Source organism: Aaosphaeria arxii (assembly GCF_010015735.1).
Source record: "Aaosphaeria arxii CBS 175.79 unplaced genomic scaffold BU24scaffold_3, whole genome shotgun sequence".
Lineage (NCBI taxonomy): Eukaryota > Fungi > Ascomycota > Dothideomycetes > Pleosporales > Aaosphaeria > Aaosphaeria arxii.
The window spans coordinates 3,560,102-3,576,099 of NW_022983476.1; the positions used below are offsets into that span (position 1 = coordinate 3,560,102).

General features: G+C 47.9%; 8 protein-coding genes across 8 annotated transcripts; 4 read left to right on the top strand and 4 right to left on the bottom strand.

The window, feature by feature from the left end:
* Positions 1-124: 124 nt before the first annotated feature.
* BU24DRAFT_165073 (uncharacterized protein) lies at positions 125-1,886 on the top strand. The gene has a single exon (XM_033521428.1). It carries the CDS (start codon positions 263-265, stop codon positions 1,406-1,408), a length of 1,146 nt encoding a protein of 381 aa, XP_033386456.1. The 5' UTR covers positions 125-262; the 3' UTR covers positions 1,409-1,886.
* On the top strand, positions 1,887-3,856 carry BU24DRAFT_165072 (branched-chain amino acid aminotransferase II). Its single transcript, XM_033521427.1, has one exon. It carries the CDS (start codon positions 2,366-2,368, stop codon positions 3,728-3,730), a length of 1,365 nt encoding a protein of 454 aa, XP_033386457.1. The 5' UTR covers positions 1,887-2,365; the 3' UTR covers positions 3,731-3,856.
* Positions 3,857-4,623: 767 nt separating this feature from the next.
* Positions 4,624-5,999, bottom strand: BU24DRAFT_165076 (NAD(P)-binding protein). The gene is made up of 4 exons (XM_033521429.1): positions 5,781-5,999; positions 5,500-5,729; positions 5,103-5,449; positions 4,624-5,044 (listed from the first exon to the last, which is right to left on the bottom strand). The coding sequence occupies exons 1-4, from the start codon at positions 5,883-5,885 to the stop codon at positions 4,791-4,793; spliced, it is 936 nt and encodes a 311-aa protein (XP_033386458.1). The 5' UTR covers positions 5,886-5,999; the 3' UTR covers positions 4,624-4,790.
* A 1,971-nt stretch (positions 6,000-7,970) lies between these two features.
* On the top strand, positions 7,971-8,661 carry BU24DRAFT_461090 (uncharacterized protein; the record flags this gene model as incomplete). The annotated part of the gene is made up of 4 exons (XM_033531868.1): positions 7,971-8,151; positions 8,201-8,414; positions 8,481-8,548; positions 8,606-8,661. 4 exons carry the CDS (start codon positions 7,971-7,973, stop codon positions 8,659-8,661), a joined length of 519 nt encoding a protein of 172 aa, XP_033386459.1.
* A 398-nt stretch (positions 8,662-9,059) lies between these two features.
* BU24DRAFT_368424 (amino acid transporter) lies at positions 9,060-10,752 on the bottom strand. Its single transcript, XM_033524371.1, has 4 exons — positions 10,307-10,752; positions 10,031-10,256; positions 9,966-9,984; positions 9,060-9,912 (listed from the first exon to the last, which is right to left on the bottom strand). The coding sequence occupies exons 1-4, from the start codon at positions 10,738-10,740 to the stop codon at positions 9,122-9,124; spliced, it is 1,470 nt and encodes a 489-aa protein (XP_033386460.1). The 5' UTR covers positions 10,741-10,752; the 3' UTR covers positions 9,060-9,121.
* Positions 10,753-11,360: 608 nt separating this feature from the next.
* On the bottom strand, positions 11,361-11,934 carry BU24DRAFT_421121 (uncharacterized protein). Its single transcript, XM_033527649.1, has one exon. The coding sequence runs from the start codon at positions 11,695-11,697 to the stop codon at positions 11,497-11,499; it is 201 nt and encodes a 66-aa protein (XP_033386461.1). The 5' UTR covers positions 11,698-11,934; the 3' UTR covers positions 11,361-11,496.
* Positions 11,935-12,090: 156 nt separating this feature from the next.
* BU24DRAFT_440815 (protein transport protein SEC23) lies at positions 12,091-15,220 on the top strand. The gene is made up of 8 exons (XM_033530389.1): positions 12,091-12,445; positions 12,501-12,519; positions 12,576-12,687; positions 12,739-13,033; positions 13,085-13,567; positions 13,618-14,122; positions 14,176-14,392; positions 14,439-15,220. The coding sequence occupies exons 1-8, from the start codon at positions 12,350-12,352 to the stop codon at positions 15,034-15,036; spliced, it is 2,325 nt and encodes a 774-aa protein (XP_033386462.1). The 5' UTR covers positions 12,091-12,349; the 3' UTR covers positions 15,037-15,220.
* Positions 15,131-15,950, bottom strand: BU24DRAFT_165110 (uncharacterized protein). Its single transcript, XM_033521430.1, has 2 exons — positions 15,481-15,950; positions 15,131-15,407 (listed from the first exon to the last, which is right to left on the bottom strand). The coding sequence occupies exons 1-2, from the start codon at positions 15,904-15,906 to the stop codon at positions 15,225-15,227; spliced, it is 609 nt and encodes a 202-aa protein (XP_033386463.1). The 5' UTR covers positions 15,907-15,950; the 3' UTR covers positions 15,131-15,224.
* Positions 15,951-15,998: the final 48 nt, after the last annotated feature.

Sequence of the window (15,998 nt, forward strand, 5' to 3'; positions counted from 1 at the left end):
TAGGTCACCTCGTAATCACATGTGGGATAGAGCGATGTTGCAAGGTACCGACTGTACTTGTAGAGGCTAGGTCAGATTAGCGAGCGGATCCCTGTATAAGCATCACGGCCTTCGTATGCGATACGTCTGAACGGACGCCGACTTTCACACGTCACCCACATTCACTCCTTTGTGCGCCTCTGAAGCACTTGTTGTGCCTTTGGCTTCTCGCCTTGTCTTCCTCGCTCCTCCATATGTTTTCACCACCAACACCGCTGTCGCCATGATCAACTTACAGTCTCTCGTTCTCTTCGTCATCTCCTACTTCATCATACCACGCCTCACATTCTTACCGAGAAGCGTGCATTCACTGCTCACAATCTTCGGTCCTTTCCTCCTTCCACGGCTCGTAAACCTGATCAATACCTCCCGCGCAACGTCTCGAAGCGTTCCCGTCCGGCCTACACCTCATAAGGTTCAGCGCGCATTGAATCTACTTTTCCTCAGCGCGGTTGTGGCTCTTGTCTTGTCTTTGCCGCAATTCGCACCGGAGAACATATTTGTGAAGACACAAAGCCGTCTGCAGATCGAGCCAAATGTTCTGTTCGCTCGCCTACGAATGCTGCGTCCGTTGACAGAGGATGACGAAATCCTTCGATCAAAGATATCTACCAACCCTCGAAATAAGCTTCTGTATTTGACGTATGGGCCGGATACATTGATAAATTGCATTTGGTGTGCATCAAACGACGGAAACGATACACAGAATTACATGCTCTACAGTCTCCCGAAGATCATTGCGCCTCACATATACCATCTCATTGTTCTTGGACTAGCTACGTCCTCTCTGGTGGGGTCTGAGGGATCGCGCTTCCGAACCCATGCCACGATTGTGGGCCTGGGTCTCGCGGTAATTGAGGCCTACTTCATGCAAACTTATGACATAACGTTCAACAAACGATCAAAGACTCTTCAAGACATCGACTTTGTGCATTGGCGTGTTCGATTTCTGAGATACATAGCATTCGCTATAGTGGATGGCATTTTTGGATTAGTACTTTGGCTTACAAGCACGAATCGCTGGCTCGCCAAACCCGAATCAATTGCTGAGCGACTGGAGATGACTACGCGAAAAGCAGAAGACACAACGAACAAGCTTCGCGCACTCGGCCTTCTTTCTAACTCGGTCAATCGGGATCCCCAGCTACGGACGGTGAGGGAAATGTATTGGCGAACGGAAGGCGAGTACATGGCGGCGAGGGTGCAGGAGGAAGAAGTGATGGAGCAGATAAATGCTGCCGTCAAGAGCCTGGATATGCAAGAGCTTGAGAACCGGATAGATCAGGTATCAGATACTGTTCTACAGGGTATCGACACGCTGCGCGTGACCAGTCCTGGCGGACAATCCGGGGAAGTACCACCATCTTGATATATAGCATAACTCCGGGTATAGAGGGTGGACTGGCTACCTGCGGAAAACCACAGAGCGTACAGGCGGCGACTACTGTGCCACACTGCAAGCTTCTCCGTCCTAATCTTCGATCGATCTAAGAATACCAAGATGTGCCATTCTGTGAGAACCTCCGAGGCATCCTTATGCCGTGTGATTCGCCAATTGCGCGGACGAAAATCTGGTCAGATTGTTGAACCGCTGGTTGCCGAGTTTTTGCATTTTCCGCTTCATCACCTCTTTTCATCTACAAGACTCACGAAAGGCATCGTCTGGGAATTGAGCAAACAGACCGATATCGCAATGAACACTCATATATGTTCACCTCGTACGAGTCACGGCTAATTTGTCGGACGCGAGATGTGCAACATTACTCAAAGTATGAGTCGTCAATTGCTCCATATAGTCTAAGGTCCAGTAGCGGGCCGGGGCGGTATTGGCCGGTTGTAGGCGGCACGTGACGCGTTCTGATTACCACGCCCTATGACATCTGACCTACAAGAACAAATAATTGGAAATATGCTTGGCTAAAATATGAGCACCGATATCGTCATAGCTTGGAGATAGAAAGTAATATTTAGAGGAACGTTGAGGTCTTGCGTTGATGTAGAAGAGATTCATGTTCAATTCACCAGAAAGAGTCATAGTTCTATCTAAGTGAAGATCCTGGGACAACTCCGGGGCAAGACTAAGATCGAACTTTGGAACATTCTCTAACAAAGCCTCCGGTCGTCTATCCGCATTCCACACTAAAACCTGTCATACTTTTTTTAAGGCTAGTCTACACAATAGGGCAGTGTGACTCCACATCCTTAAAAAGAAGGCAATCAGGTATAAAGGCATTGCACCCACGCTGTCCGTTCCTCCCGAACTCAAACACTTCACAACAGCAACGGTTCCTCCCAGTCAACTTCATTGTTGTCTTCTACATTCACCATGGCACCGATCGCTATTACGCCCACTGCTACTCCTCCTCCAGAGTTGGACACCACCACTGGCCTCACTGCCAATGGCATTGAACACAATGTCGTCAAGACTGCTCCCTCTGTTTTGAAAACATCACAACCATCATCCAGTCCCTTGGCAGCCACAATCACAGAAGTATCAAGGATCCCTTCGAAAGCCAGCAATGACACTGCTGCCTCCCTAGCCGAGCTTGATGCATCGCTTCTCGAAACCACCTTGACTACCACTCCTCGTCAGGTTCCTGCCATTGGATCACCAGAGATGGCTTCACAAAAGGTCTGCACCGACCATATGATCCAAGCCAAATGGACAGTAGAGTCCGGCTGGCACGCGCCCTCCCTTCAACCTTTCGGTCCTCTGTCGCTCTCCCCCACTGCATCCTGCCTTCACTACGCCACCGAATGCTTCGAAGGAATGAAATTGTACCGAGGATTTGATGGGAAACTTCGCCTCTTCCGCCCACAGTTGAACTGCAACCGCATGCTCATGTCCACCAACCGCATCGCACTCCCAGCCTTTGCCCCCGAGGAGCTTCTCAAACTCGTCGTCAAGCTCTGCGCTACTGACGGAGCCAAGTGGCTTCCTAAAGACCGACCAGGCCACTTCCTCTACATTCGCCCTACAATGATCGCCACAGACGCTGCCCTTGGCGTGGAGCGACCCAAGGAAGCCCTCCTCTTCATTCTCCTCACATGCTTCGCTCCCATGGGTAACATGTCTGGCGGCATCAAGCTCCTCGCTTCCCAGGATGATATGTGCCGCGCCTGGCCTGGAGGTTTCGGTTACGCCAAAGTGGGTGCCAACTATGGACCTTCCCTCGTCGCACAGGGTGAAGCCCGAGCGATGGGATACCACCAGATCCTCTGGCTGTTCGGCGAAGACTGCATAGTAACCGAGGCCGGAGCAAGCAACTTCTTCCTCGTCTGGAAAACACCAGAAGGAAAACTACAGCTTATCACTGCTGATCTTAACGAGCGAATCGTTCTTGATGGCGTTACTAGGCGATCTGTTCTCGAGCTCGCGCGATCACGTCTTGCACCCGGCCACGAGGATTTGGAGCCCATCGAGATCGTCGAGCGGAAGTTCAGCATGTTTGAGGTCGAGAAGGCCGCTCAGGAGGGGCGCATCGTCGAGGCTTTTGCATCAGGCACTGCCTGGTTCATTGCACCCATTGGCCAGATCCATTTCAGAGGAAAGGACTTCACCATCCCGCAAGAGGCAGGCGAGAGTGGCAAGTACACCAAGGCCATCAAGTCTTTCCTCAAGGGCATCATGTGGGGTGAGGATGGTTTGGAACAGCATGAGTGGGGCTATGTTGTTGAGGAGTCGTCTTAGCGACCCTAGAAATCTTCAAAACTTCTTTTCCTGGCGAAATCATAGATATTCTTTGCCGCTTTTCCACAAAATGGTGGTTCTATTGAGCGTTATGTTTGTAATGACATAAAAAATTCATATTCATATCTTTAAGCTTTCATCTTTGCTTTGCTCTCCTCGTGTAACACTCTGGACTTGATCAACGAGTGCAATATTTCATAGTCCGTGAAATGGCTTCATTTTGTATCCGCTATGTACACCTCACCATCACGAAGTCAATAATTGGACAAAACTTACAAAACGGCCAAAATGGTTTCCTAAACCAGCCCTCGTACATACATGCCACATTTCCATTCAACAGCAAAACCATTCCGCACACCCGTTATCTCAATCCCACTCTTTTCTTATCTATGATCGTTTCGCAAATTCCGGCTTATTGGGGGCTATTCTCGGCTATGTCAGATCTTCATGCATCCTTCCATGCATATGTGGCATAGCGTCGTTGGGAGGACGACTTTCTTTTTTATTATTTGTGTCGCACGTCACCGAAGGGGAGTGTTGAGAACAGGAAAATTTTGTATTTTTCTGTAGCGGAAAGTGGGATGTAATGGGAGCGGGTGGGAGCGGATCTTGAGGGACGGTGACTCGGGGTGGGGAAGCAAAGCAGATTAGGTGGTATAAGGAGCGAAGGGGAAGGGCTCCAATGTGGGCGTGGTTGCATTTTTCTGTTCCTCATAATACTCTTCATAGATGTTTGGGTATCTCAAGGCATATCGAAATTGTTGGGATACAAGTGCGAAATAGTTTGAATTTCAGATACTTCTTGCGAGAACTTCCTAACATGTTCAGGAGACAGACAGCAAGTAGGAACCGTGGACTAAATAGATCAGCCCTAATGACTTTCTCTTCAACCGTCATGACCTAACTGCTAATAGCCCTCGCTACTCCACAAGATTCACTTCTATTTTCCATAGTACTTGTCTTGCGCTCACTGCCATGAATCCTCTTTCTTTGCCAAAACTGTTGGAGTGAATCTAGGAACAAATCACTCTAATTTGAATCCATGGCAACCTCGATGAATTTACTGCTTACCCCAAGCAGACTCAATCAACCCCTGGAATCGAATTGGCTTAATGTCCGGGAATTTATCGTTCATAACCTCTTTCTCAGACAAGTCAAACATGCCTTTGATAGCAAACTCATTGAACCATACTACCAGCACGCGCAATTCTTCATCTGAAACATTTTCGTAAGTTCCCTTGGGCTGTTTGAAGACCGTAACTTTGCCTTGAGCAATGTCCTCAACTGAGTCGTACTCCACAGTCCATTTGGTGCCTACCGCAGCTGATTCAGCACAGATGATAATTTGTACTTTTCAAAAGGTTTCACTCACCTGTAACCTTCTCCGCGGCTTCCACCATCTCTTTCGGTGTCACCGTGCTGCCCCTGAACCGACTCAATTCGGGCCAGCGGTCCAGATCTAGCAATGCGACAACATACTTGGCCACATCCGCAGAGAATAGGAAGGATATTTTCGTGGTACCGTCCCCTGGGATTATGGCTCGTTTGTTGTCGAAATCCAAGATCCATTTGAAGGAATGCAAGTTGCTTTTCACGTGAGGAATACCGTAGTAGTCCATGATGAAGCCAATTATGACCAGAGTATACTCTAGCTTAGAAGCACGAAGCGCATTAGCAGCATCAACCCACCACTTCATTGTGGGGTATTGGGGGAGTAGCCTTGATTTTGATTAGTCCATGTGGTTTTGAAAAGATATGACTTGACATACTCGGGCTTGTTGTGGGTTCCATATTCACTGGGAATGAACCTCTTCACAGTCTTCGAACCAGAAGCGGCTGCGATGAGATTCAGCTGCGATTGACTCGAATCGTCTGAGATGAGTACAATGGTCGATATGACCACTTCGATTTTGTGCTGGTCCAAGGTCGCTGCGAGCGTCTTTGGATCATTGTAGTCGACAGCAATCACAGGAACAGAGACGCCAGGGATTGGAACAGCCTGGACGGGCATCAGTGAGTATTTTCATGGAAGGGTAAACGGACAAGATACCTTTCTGCTCAGAACCAAGACCTCATGCTTGCCTTGATTTACCAATTCCTCAACAATGGTTCTCCCGATTCCTCCAGTTCCTCCAGCAACTGCAATGGTAGGCATATTGGATTCTGCGATGAGTCGAGTTTTGCGTACACTTGTAGATTCAAATCAAAGGCGCTTGTTCTGATGAGATATCATGTCTCCCATTGCATTGGCATCTATTTATACTCATTCTACCACGGAAAAACACTCCGATAACCTGTCGTACAAACTGAATCTGATTTCAAAGCTTCGTGAGGGTACGGTTTGGATTCCCAGAAATGCAATTCTTCAAAGTGTAAATATACAATGAGAACAAAGAAAACTGGCCAACGTTATTCTCTTCCCGCGGGGCCCGAAGGTCTCGTAGCAATCAAATTGGGCGCAGTGAGGTTGGCATATCAAAGGCTTCATTGGTTGTCGTCCCGAACAAAAATAGCCATAACCTTGGTCGGCACCCGAGTGCTCCGCGCGATTCACCACGCCCCGAATGTCCGATTTCTCCAGCAGCTCCATCCACCAACCTCTATATTTTCAAAGGCTGGCGGAAGAAACTACAGACATAGCTTGGCAAATCGAACTAGAGAGAACCAACGATCTAGCAACGAGTTACATATTGCTCAACCGGAGAACAGCTTGCAATATGCATACTAATTGGTTACTAATTAACGAGGGCTCTTTAGTCCATACAACGGTTATGTACATAAAGTCTAGAGCTGAAGCATATATCCAAATTTCAAAGCGATAATATAGTATACCTTTGCTGAACACTTGAAACCAATTCCTCCCTGTCGCTGAATGTTATTGGCCACCCGAAGTCAAGTGATCTCTGAATTCGCATTCGTGTAGATTCAACCAACGGAGGTACAAGCTCGCAGGTGTCTTATTATAACGACCAAATTGAGGAATTAAATTTCGTTCTTACAATTTACACGTTGAAATCTAGGGAAGGCTACAATTCCTTCTTCTATTGGTAGGCGCGGATCAAAATGTGCGTATGATTCCAACGCTGACTCCGTCAAACAGGAGCAGCAATGTCCTTTTCCCTAGTCAGTCAATTCGATTGGACAGAATGGCTTCTGTTTCACCCAACGTTTCTATTGCCTTGACAGGATCTACGCCGACTTCAAATGGTGGATAGGTCGATGTTGCAAGCCACTATTCGTTTTGGAAGTCATCTCAATAATTGTGCATCAAGCCTCTGAAAAATTCGAATGGCCGGAAGCTGGGCCACATGCCGTGTCTGCCTTGTAAATATTGTTGTGATTTACTGTGTATCATGAGAGGTAGCACAAGAATATACTTGATTCGATGGTCCGGAGTTTAATATAAAGATGCCAAATGCGGCAGTACGTTCGTCATAGAAGGTCTAGAGCCCAAGCACAGACTTGTCATCAACTGCATCGATCTAATATGTCTTTCGTACTGTAATCATCGAAAGCTATAATGTAGGGTTTTATGGATTCTAGCTTTACTCCACTCAAAGCATAAAGTAGTGAAATGATCATGGCCCAAACAATTCCCCATCAAGGCGGATCAATGATGATTCTTCAACACTTCCATATTGCTTGATTCTTCATTGATCGAATATTTTAAAAATCTCCCTTAACCAGGACTCATGAGTTCTTTCGGTTGTCAAGACCCAATAGCAGTAAAGGGCTATAAGGTGAGTGGTCAACAACTCCCTTCAGCCGCTTCTATGAACACTCGCCTCCGGTCCCCAGCCGTAAGCTGCTAGCGAGTAACTCAAATCCCAGAACATACCATAATCCACACCGTAATTTTCTACACTAGCAGCTCTGGGCCATTAAAGCTCAATCAAAAGGTCCGTCGCGAGACGAGGACTACATTTGGCAGGTCTAAGTGCTGAAAAGGGAATATAATGAACATTCTACCAATGAAGACGTACATGCAATTGTGATGGTCAGCACTACTAAGAATCGTATTTCAATATTGCTCGGAGAGAGCGAGTTCTACCTTGCCAGGGGCATAGATTAACATCAGCTTCTTTTCGTGAAAGGAAAGTTTTGCGCCGAATCATTATCATCCAGAGGTATATAAGTAAGTGGCAATGAATCCTCTGCTCTCGACTCTATAATCAGACCTTCCTTAGACAATTCTTCTGGTAATAACGACCGATTCTTTAACATCGATCAAAATTGCAATATGATCTCTCTAAACTCTCTATCATATTTTCTCATTGCCTTTGTAGGCTTGCGTGCAACTGTCGCGGCGCCATCAGTTGGTAAACACTACCCCGATGTCATTCCCGGACCTGGTCTGCCATCTCTTGAGGACCTCAATTTGACATCCGCGGAACTGTACACCATGCCGTTATCTCAGCTACGTGAGTATACAACTTCGTAACTAGAACAATTAGACTAAATTATTCACAGCCAACGACGAGATGAGTGTCATGCTCACACCAGGCTGTGGACCTGGCAACGCTTATACGAACGTCACTGGGCTTATTGCATGCTTCAACTACCTAAACTCATTGGGTGGAACACGATGCGTTGTAGGGGCAAGTGGCAAGACCGAGTTCTGTCACGCCGACAGTTCGCGCGCGCTTGGAGAGAGCGTGACTGGAAGAAGTGAATCGAGTGCTTGGTATGTCTGGCCCCTTGACACAAAATAGCATATACACCAACTTAAGATGCTGATATCGTTACATAGTTCCGATGTTGCCTTTGGCTTGCTTTGGGTTATTGATCATTGCACAAGACCTGATCAGTCATGCGCAGGTAAGTCAGCAATCTTCTGTTCCTTGAATGCTCATAAATCTAAATCAAGACTGCCAGGTTTTCAAGCCCCTAGAGGTAATGGAAATATCAACGTAACGGGGGTTCGGAGATAAACAGATGAATATGGAATTGTGCACCTGGCGCTACTTCTACTGTATTGGTCAGACTCCCAAAACTCCTTTTCGGAACTGGTAGTCATTAGACCACCTCATCCTTGATTTGGTGGCCTTGACAATGAATCGAGAGCGGAATGATTCTCATGTCTTGAAACTTGACAATTTGACTTTGAGTTGAACGAATATTATACTTTTCGCATTCTGAAGTAATCTCGTGCCGACAGCGTGAATGGAATGTGATACACTCGGGTTACAGCTGCGCTTCAATCAGTCAGGCTGTGATGGTGGATGAAGATTAATGAAGGAATTTGTATCATGTCATAATACTTATTCTACACACTTGGCAATCCAATTGATGACGTTGTAGCTGCACTTTAGTGTTATCTATCTAGGTGCTTCTATTAACATAGGTTTTAACCCGTTGATACCTATTCTTGGTAGCGCATTATTCACCTTACTATTCCACAGCGGATGGTACCCTGATCTCGACAAGTTCAACTGGAGGTTTGTAGCTTGATTTTCCATGAACAACGTATAAGATTGTAGCGAAGGCCATAATGAAGACCCATACTAGCGGAGCCCAATTAGCTGTTCGTGGACTGACTGGTAGAGTAGCAGGTAGACATGCGAATATGATTGCAAATCCAGAATACAGGAAAGCGAAGGCGTTGATTGCAAACCCGTAACGGCCCAGGCTCCAGCGTGCGGGTGGCAGAGGTTCGCCCTTAGAGCGTTTGAGTAACAGGCAGCCGACGGCGAGCATGTTTGTGCTGAGGAAACCCAGCATTGTTAGTGAGATGATGATCTGGAACGCAAACGTTGAGCCCATGTTGATGAAGCATAGGACACCACTCAAGGTAGCAGTGAGATATATTGGTCTGTTGGGAACCTGGTGGCTGTGTTCAAGACGCGAAATCCACTGGGAGAAAGGGAGGCCACGATCGCGTGAGAATGCCCATAGTACTCGAGAGGTTGCGGCAAGTCCAGTAACGTTCCCCGAAACAATCAGCACAAAGAGATATACCGTGAGAAACAGGGCCATCGCAGTAGATCCGGTGTTATTGAAAAGGATGAGATATGGGGCGTCGGCGTTGAGGACTCGGTGCAGAGGCCCGATGTTGAAGAGCATAGCGACAAGCATGAGGACCCCGACGACGACATTGACTAGATATGACCACCAAATACAACGCGGAACAACAAGTGATGCTTCTTCGACCTCTTCTGAGATGTGGACTATTGAATCGGATCCTTTTATGGCATTAGTTGGCGAATCATAGAAAATAAGGATTACCTAGTCGTACCTAGATTGCAAAACAGAACCTGTAGGAATGAGCGTGGTGCATTTGTTGGTAGATGAAGCACCTACTGTGATCTGGCTGATCAAACAAGCAATTCCGACGTCCTTCCAACCACTCCCATTTATAACATGCAGGAAGACGTCTGCGGCTGGATTTCGGGGGCATCTCACCCATACTGTAACAAAAACAATGATGAACCCGAACATGTGAGCGAAGAGGCTGAAAGTTTGAATGGGTGGCAAGAACTTCGCACTCATCGTGTTGACCAGAGCTGAGACCGCCAGGAAGAGTAGCCTGTATATCATCAGCTGTATATCTGGATGTAGTTCGCGCGGTCAACTTACATAATGAGCGTCGAGCTCCAGCTAGTGAAGGCAAATGTTGGGTTGATAACTTGTATGGTCGCCTGAAGCAGGGTTGCCATAACAAACATGCCCGAACTGACACTGGCGATCAAGCCCAGTGTGCTCATCCAACCGCTTGCATAGCTCAGTATTTTCTGGTATCCTTTCGGAGCAAATTCTGATGTCCAGTGGTATTGCCCGCCTGTAGTGGGAGCCATCGAAGCCATTTCAGCTAAACTTGCAACAATTGAAGAGTAGCAGCCAATCGTTCCGATGAAGACCCAGAATAAACCTGCGTATCCGCCGTTCGTGAAGCCAGTTGATAACGATATCAACACATATTCCCAGGTTGACATATAGATAGAGACAAAGCCTAGAGTAGAGAGATAGCTGAAGTTTCGGTCGAACTGTTGTTGCTTTCCCAGGCGGCGCATGTCGGACGCATCGTGGATTGCAAAGGTCGTGATAGGCGGCGTAGTGACTTCGGCTGTCACTACAGGAGCAGCTTCTGCTTGAGACACGTTCGTAGCCAGAGTGCGGCGCATTTTTGCGGAATTCATGACCAAGTCGAGCGTTTTTGCTCTATCGTACTTTTGAGCTCGCAAGTCTGCACGCGAGATTTCCTATCACTTCAACGAAGCCATCTTACGGAAGTATGTTTTCTTAAAATAGTTGACAGTGAACGAGAATTGTGTAGTGAAGAGTGAAGTGAAGAGATCTGAGTGACCGCTTTCATTCAAATGAGGCAAGTAGGGCCATTGCTGTACCGTGCACAAACTGCAGCTGTGTATCAACAACAGCCTTGAAGACTGTTACCTAAGTTTCACAGCTTGCCCCTCATGATCCTACTATACACAGCTAAATGGAAATGAGGTAACAAGTCCACCGCCATGTTGTTAACGCGCGCTAAAAACAACGTGTTTTGTTTGTTGACCGTGCAGATAGATAACTCATGCGCCCTACACACAGGAAGGGCTTGGATATTTGGGAATCGATACCTGTCGTTCAAAATTCAGATTAGCAACGGCAAGGGGCCTCAATCATAACAGTTAATATTGCACATTCGTTATCAACTTTGTCGCCACAAGAGGTGACAGGCATCAAACACAGAGATGGTTCAATTCCTGCTACAGACCTATTGGTGACATGCAGGGGTCCTTGTACTGATGAAGTCTTCATTACACGAAGTACTAGGTGCACACGTCAGGCAAAGAAACGGATGAGAGAGAACAGTATATACGAATGATCAGCCATCCTGGTCTATCTTTGGGGTTGCCCCTGTGCATATGTTCATTCAAGCAGTACGGTGATTGCTGTTGGTAGATGAAGGCAGCGACAATGATTCCGGCACCGATGCACGTAAACACGTGCCTTGAAATGATCAAATGCATTTTTGAATAGTGTATCAAGTCTATGGAGTACGGTTAATCCTGTGAATGACAGAAACGATTTTCTCTAGATGAATAGATGTGACCTCTGCTGATTCCCAGTCTCTCATGACACCAAAAACAGGCGTATCTAGACCGGGTGCCCAGCCATGGGTCTGCTCTCCTCTACGCGCAGCGCGAAAACAACCTCATCATAAACTGGATGAGGCTGCCGTTAAGTAGTGTATTGTGGAGCTGGCGGTGATTGAGAAGAAGAAAAAGAGAAGAAAAACTTCGCAAGTCTGAGGTTCGATTAAGTACGATCCGCGAGAATGATGCTAGTGTCACAAAGGGTTTAGCGTCTGGAAACCTCCAATCTGGCCGCATGTGTGCCGCGATCATTGAACAACCCAGCAAGTCCACCCATATAACTTCTACGGGAACGTAGCAGCTCCACGAAACTCTTGCTGCAGCCTGAACCACCCTTCAGCGTGGTCTTTTCTTCTTACAGGCCTGAACCACCCACTCTCTACAACCTCTTCCACTTTCCACTTCAGATACCACCCGCGAACCAGCTTCCCCGCCAATTCGGATTGTGGGCACCGCCTCGGTCCCTCCACCTATACCACACCTTCAGCTTTTACTCCCGTCGTCGCTCCATCCTTGATACAACAGTATGGCTGATTACGAGGCGCTCAAGGAGCAGTGGAGCGAGATTGAGGACCGCGATGGAGTCCGTCTCAGTTGGAACACGTTCCCAAGCTCGCGCATGGTAGGATAACCCAGGCCCTTGTTATTGATCTGGGTGGAATGCTAACCTTGGGTAGGAAGCATCGCGGCTCGTTGGTAAGATGGCACTGATTGCTATTCAGGTCATCCGGAATCTTGCTAACAAGTTTCAGTGCCTATCGGTGCCTTGTATACTCCATTGAAGGAGAAGACAGATACACCGCTGTTGCAGTATGAGCCGGTTTCCTGCAAGGCACCTTGCCGAGCGGTTCTCAACCCATTCTGGTATACTATATCATTTCCACGGTATCTTGCTGTAGGCTAACTAGTCTATAGCCAGGTCGACATGCGAGCCAGACTTTGGATATGCCCTTTCTGCTTGCAGCGAAACGGACTTCCCCCTCATTACAAGGACATCTCTCAGGATCAAATCCCACCAGAGCTCCACCCGAACAGCACGACCATCGAATACCGCCTTGCTAGACCAGCTCCCTCCCCGCCGATTTTCGTGTTCGTCGTCGATACTTGCCAGGAAGAGGATAGCCTGAAGGCTCTCAAGGATTCCATCATCATGAGCTTGAGTCTGCTCCCTCCATATGCTCTTGTTGGATTGATCACTTTCGGCACCATGGTAAGGCTTCCGAAGGATGAATAGGAGGAGTAGGAAACTGACGAGATGCAGGCCCAAGTCCATGAGCTCGGCTACACCGAATGCGCCAAATCCTACGTTTTCCGCGGAAGTAAGGATTACACCTCCAAGCAAGTACAGGAGATGCTAGGACTAGGTGGAAACTTGGGACCGCGACCCAATATGCCACAACAGCCAGGTCGACCCCCAATGATGGCTGGTGCTGGAGCCCGATTCTTGCTCCCAGTTTCCCAGTGCGAGTTCCAGCTCACCAATGCGCTTGAGCAGTTGCAGAAGGATCCCTGGCCTGTTGCAAACGACAAGCGAGCTTTGAGGTGCACTGGCGTTGCTCTCAGCGTCGCTATTGGACTTTTGGAGACTCAGTTTGTTAACATGGGTGGCCGTATAATGTTGTTCTGTGGAGGTCCTGCGACCGAAGGGCCTGGCATGGTCGTTGGTCCTGAACTTAGGGAGCCCATCCGATCCCATCACGATATCGACCGCGACAATATCAAATACTACAAGAAGGCTCTGAAGGTATGATATGGAAACTGTCCTGAGGAACGCAGTCTTGCTAACTGGTCCAGTTTTATGACGGCCTCGCCAAGCGTGTTGCTCACAACGGTCACATCGTCGATGTTTTCGCCGGTTGTTTGGACCAAGTCGGTCTCCTCGAAATGAAGGGTCTCTCAAACTCCACTGGCGGTCACATGATTCTTACCGATAGCTTTACTTCCTCGATGTACAAGCAGTCTTTCGCTCGCGTCTTTAACAAGGATGCTGATGAGAACCTCCTAATGGGATTCAACGCCTCCCTCGAAGTTTTGACCACGAAAGAGTTGAAGGTCACAGGTCTCATTGGACACGCTGTGTCAATGAACAAGAAGTCAGCATCGGTTGGCGAGACGGAGTGTGGTATTGGTAACACTTGCTCATGGAAGATGTGCGGAATCGATCCCGATGCCAGTTACGGTATCTACTTCGAAATCGCGAGCCAGGGAGGGCCCAACCAGATGCAGCAGGGCCCGCAGAAGGGTATGATGCAGTTCCTGACTTATTACCAGCACTCTGCTGGTCAATATCATCTCAGAGGTATGTCGCCCCCCGTCATTGTAGATAGAATGATCAGTACTAATAGTTCGTAGTTACCACCGTTGCACGAAACCTTAGCGGTCCCTCTGGTGATCCTGCTATTGCGCAATCGTTTGATCAGGAGGCTGCTGCGGTACTCATGTCTAGGATAGCCGTCTTCAAGGCTGAGGTTGACGATGGGCCCGACGTCTTGCGATGGGTTGATCGAATGCTCATCAGGCTTTGCGCTCGCTTTGCTGAGTACAGGAAAGATGACCCTTCATCGTTCAGGTAAGTCATGTGTCTTCTTACACGACTCTAAACTAACGACGACTAGGCTTGAGAAGAACTTCACTTTGTATCCACAGTTCATGTTCCATTTGCGCAGGTCACAGTTCTTGCAAGTCTTCAATAACTCGCCCGATGAAACCGCCTTTTACCGACATGTCCTCAACCACGAGGATGTCAGCAACTCTCTCATCATGATCCAGCCAACCCTAGACAGCTACGGCTTCGACCACGAAGGCAGCCAGCCAGTCTTGCTTGATTCCACATCCATCCAGTCGGAAACTGTACTCCTCCTCGATACCTTCTTCCACATCCTCATCTTCCACGGAGAGACAATGGCGGAATGGCGAAAAGCAGGGTACCAGGAGCAAGAGGGTTACGAAAACTTTGCGACATTATTGGATGCACCTAAGGAAGATGCCAAGGACCTCATCCAAGATCGATTCCCCCTTCCGCGATTTATTGTTTGTGACGCCGGAGGTTCCCAGGCTCGTTTCTTGCTCTCCAAGCTCAACCCTTCGACAACACACACCACTGGCTCCTATGGTGGTGTTGCACAGACTGCGCAAACCATTTTCACGGACGATGTCAGTCTGCAGACATTCATGGATCATTTGATGAAGCTCGCAGTATCTGGAACCGGGTAGACGATAGGGTGACATGTAAAGGTTCGATCAATGATAATAGATTAGCGTTATTCCGCATCGGCGCTGGCTGGTAACGCTTTTGAGAGATGTTTGCTCCACGATTCAGAATGAGTGTTGGAGTGTGGGGACGATAGTATGATGCTACTAGCTAAAGAATTATTTCACATCACATTTCGCTTTCGCCATATTCAAAGCTTGCTACCATCTGACTTTGTAGCACCAGTTCCTTCAACGTGATCTTCCCGAAGAGTCTCACCCGTGCCTGGGATCTCAAACGGCTCACACGGCAACGTTACGGCAACAAAACGTGCAGGCTCTGTCTTGGATCCATTCCACCACTTGTGCATAGTCCCTCTCTGGATGATATGATCCTGTTAACTGGTAAGCTTCCCGCAACTCTCGATAGCTCGCCCACATCTGTGGCAAGAGAAGAAAAGCACTCACACCCGGCCTCAGATCAATAAATTCCCCGTTATCCAGCTCCATCCTAACATGCCCAATAACACAGATACTGTAATCAATCGATATCGTCCTATGCATCTGCGACTGTCCTCCTGGTGCTATATCAACAACCAGCAAATTGGAACCCGTACCCAAAGGCGACACAATATCAGTGCCCTTGAATGATGTCGGACCTGTGGGCTTCAGGTACGCTTCGACATCCTCGTCACTATTGAGCTTTGCAGGGACTGTGGCCGTGGAGTACGAGCGAGCCATTCCGCCTACGCCAGCGCGGCCATGGTACTGTTGTGCGGGTGAAGAGTGCACAATGGACTTGCCATTTTTGTCGTGCGTGCAGATGTACCGACGATTCGGGGGCAGTGAAGTCACCGATTCCGTCCAGCTTCCGATTGTGGATTGGTGTGCCATTTTATTTGATAGTGTTGTTCTGAACAGTTGTGGAGAATTATGTGTGTGAATCAATGTAATTTAATGCTAGATATCAGGCCAAAGAATACAAT

Excerpts from the sequence above, each read along its gene's own strand:
- BU24DRAFT_165110 (XM_033521430.1), bottom strand. The coding sequence starts at position 15,906 with ATGGCACACCAATCCACAATCGGAAGCTGGACGGAATCGGTGACTTCA. Across the intron at positions 15,408-15,480 it reads TTATTGATCTGAGGCCGGGT|GATCATATCATCCAGAGAGG; the intron begins GTGAGTGCTTTT and ends ACCAGTTAACAG.
- BU24DRAFT_165072 (XM_033521427.1), top strand. The coding sequence starts at position 2,366 with ATGGCACCGATCGCTATTACGCCCACTGCTACTCCTCCTCCAGAGTTG.
- BU24DRAFT_421121 (XM_033527649.1), bottom strand. The coding sequence starts at position 11,697 with ATGCATTTGATCATTTCAAGGCACGTGTTTACGTGCATCGGTGCCGGA.
- BU24DRAFT_165073 (XM_033521428.1), top strand. The coding sequence starts at position 263 with ATGATCAACTTACAGTCTCTCGTTCTCTTCGTCATCTCCTACTTCATC.
- BU24DRAFT_165076 (XM_033521429.1), bottom strand. The coding sequence starts at position 5,885 with ATGCCTACCATTGCAGTTGCTGGAGGAACTGGAGGAATCGGGAGAACC. Across the intron at positions 5,730-5,780 it reads TCTTGGTTCTGAGCAGAAAG|GCTGTTCCAATCCCTGGCGT; the intron begins GTATCTTGTCCG and ends ATGCCCGTCCAG. Across the intron at positions 5,450-5,499 it reads GGAACCCACAACAAGCCCGA|GCTACTCCCCCAATACCCCA; the intron begins GTATGTCAAGTC and ends ATCAAAATCAAG.
- BU24DRAFT_368424 (XM_033524371.1), bottom strand. The coding sequence starts at position 10,740 with ATGCGCCGCCTGGGAAAGCAACAACAGTTCGACCGAAACTTCAGCTAT. Across the intron at positions 10,257-10,306 it reads TGGAGCTCGACGCTCATTAT|GCTACTCTTCCTGGCGGTCT; the intron begins GTAAGTTGACCG and ends GATGATATACAG.
- BU24DRAFT_440815 (XM_033530389.1), top strand. The coding sequence starts at position 12,350 with ATGGCTGATTACGAGGCGCTCAAGGAGCAGTGGAGCGAGATTGAGGAC. Across the intron at positions 13,034-13,084 it reads TGATCACTTTCGGCACCATG|GCCCAAGTCCATGAGCTCGG; the intron begins GTAAGGCTTCCG and ends GACGAGATGCAG. Across the intron at positions 13,568-13,617 it reads ACTACAAGAAGGCTCTGAAG|TTTTATGACGGCCTCGCCAA; the intron begins GTATGATATGGA and ends TAACTGGTCCAG.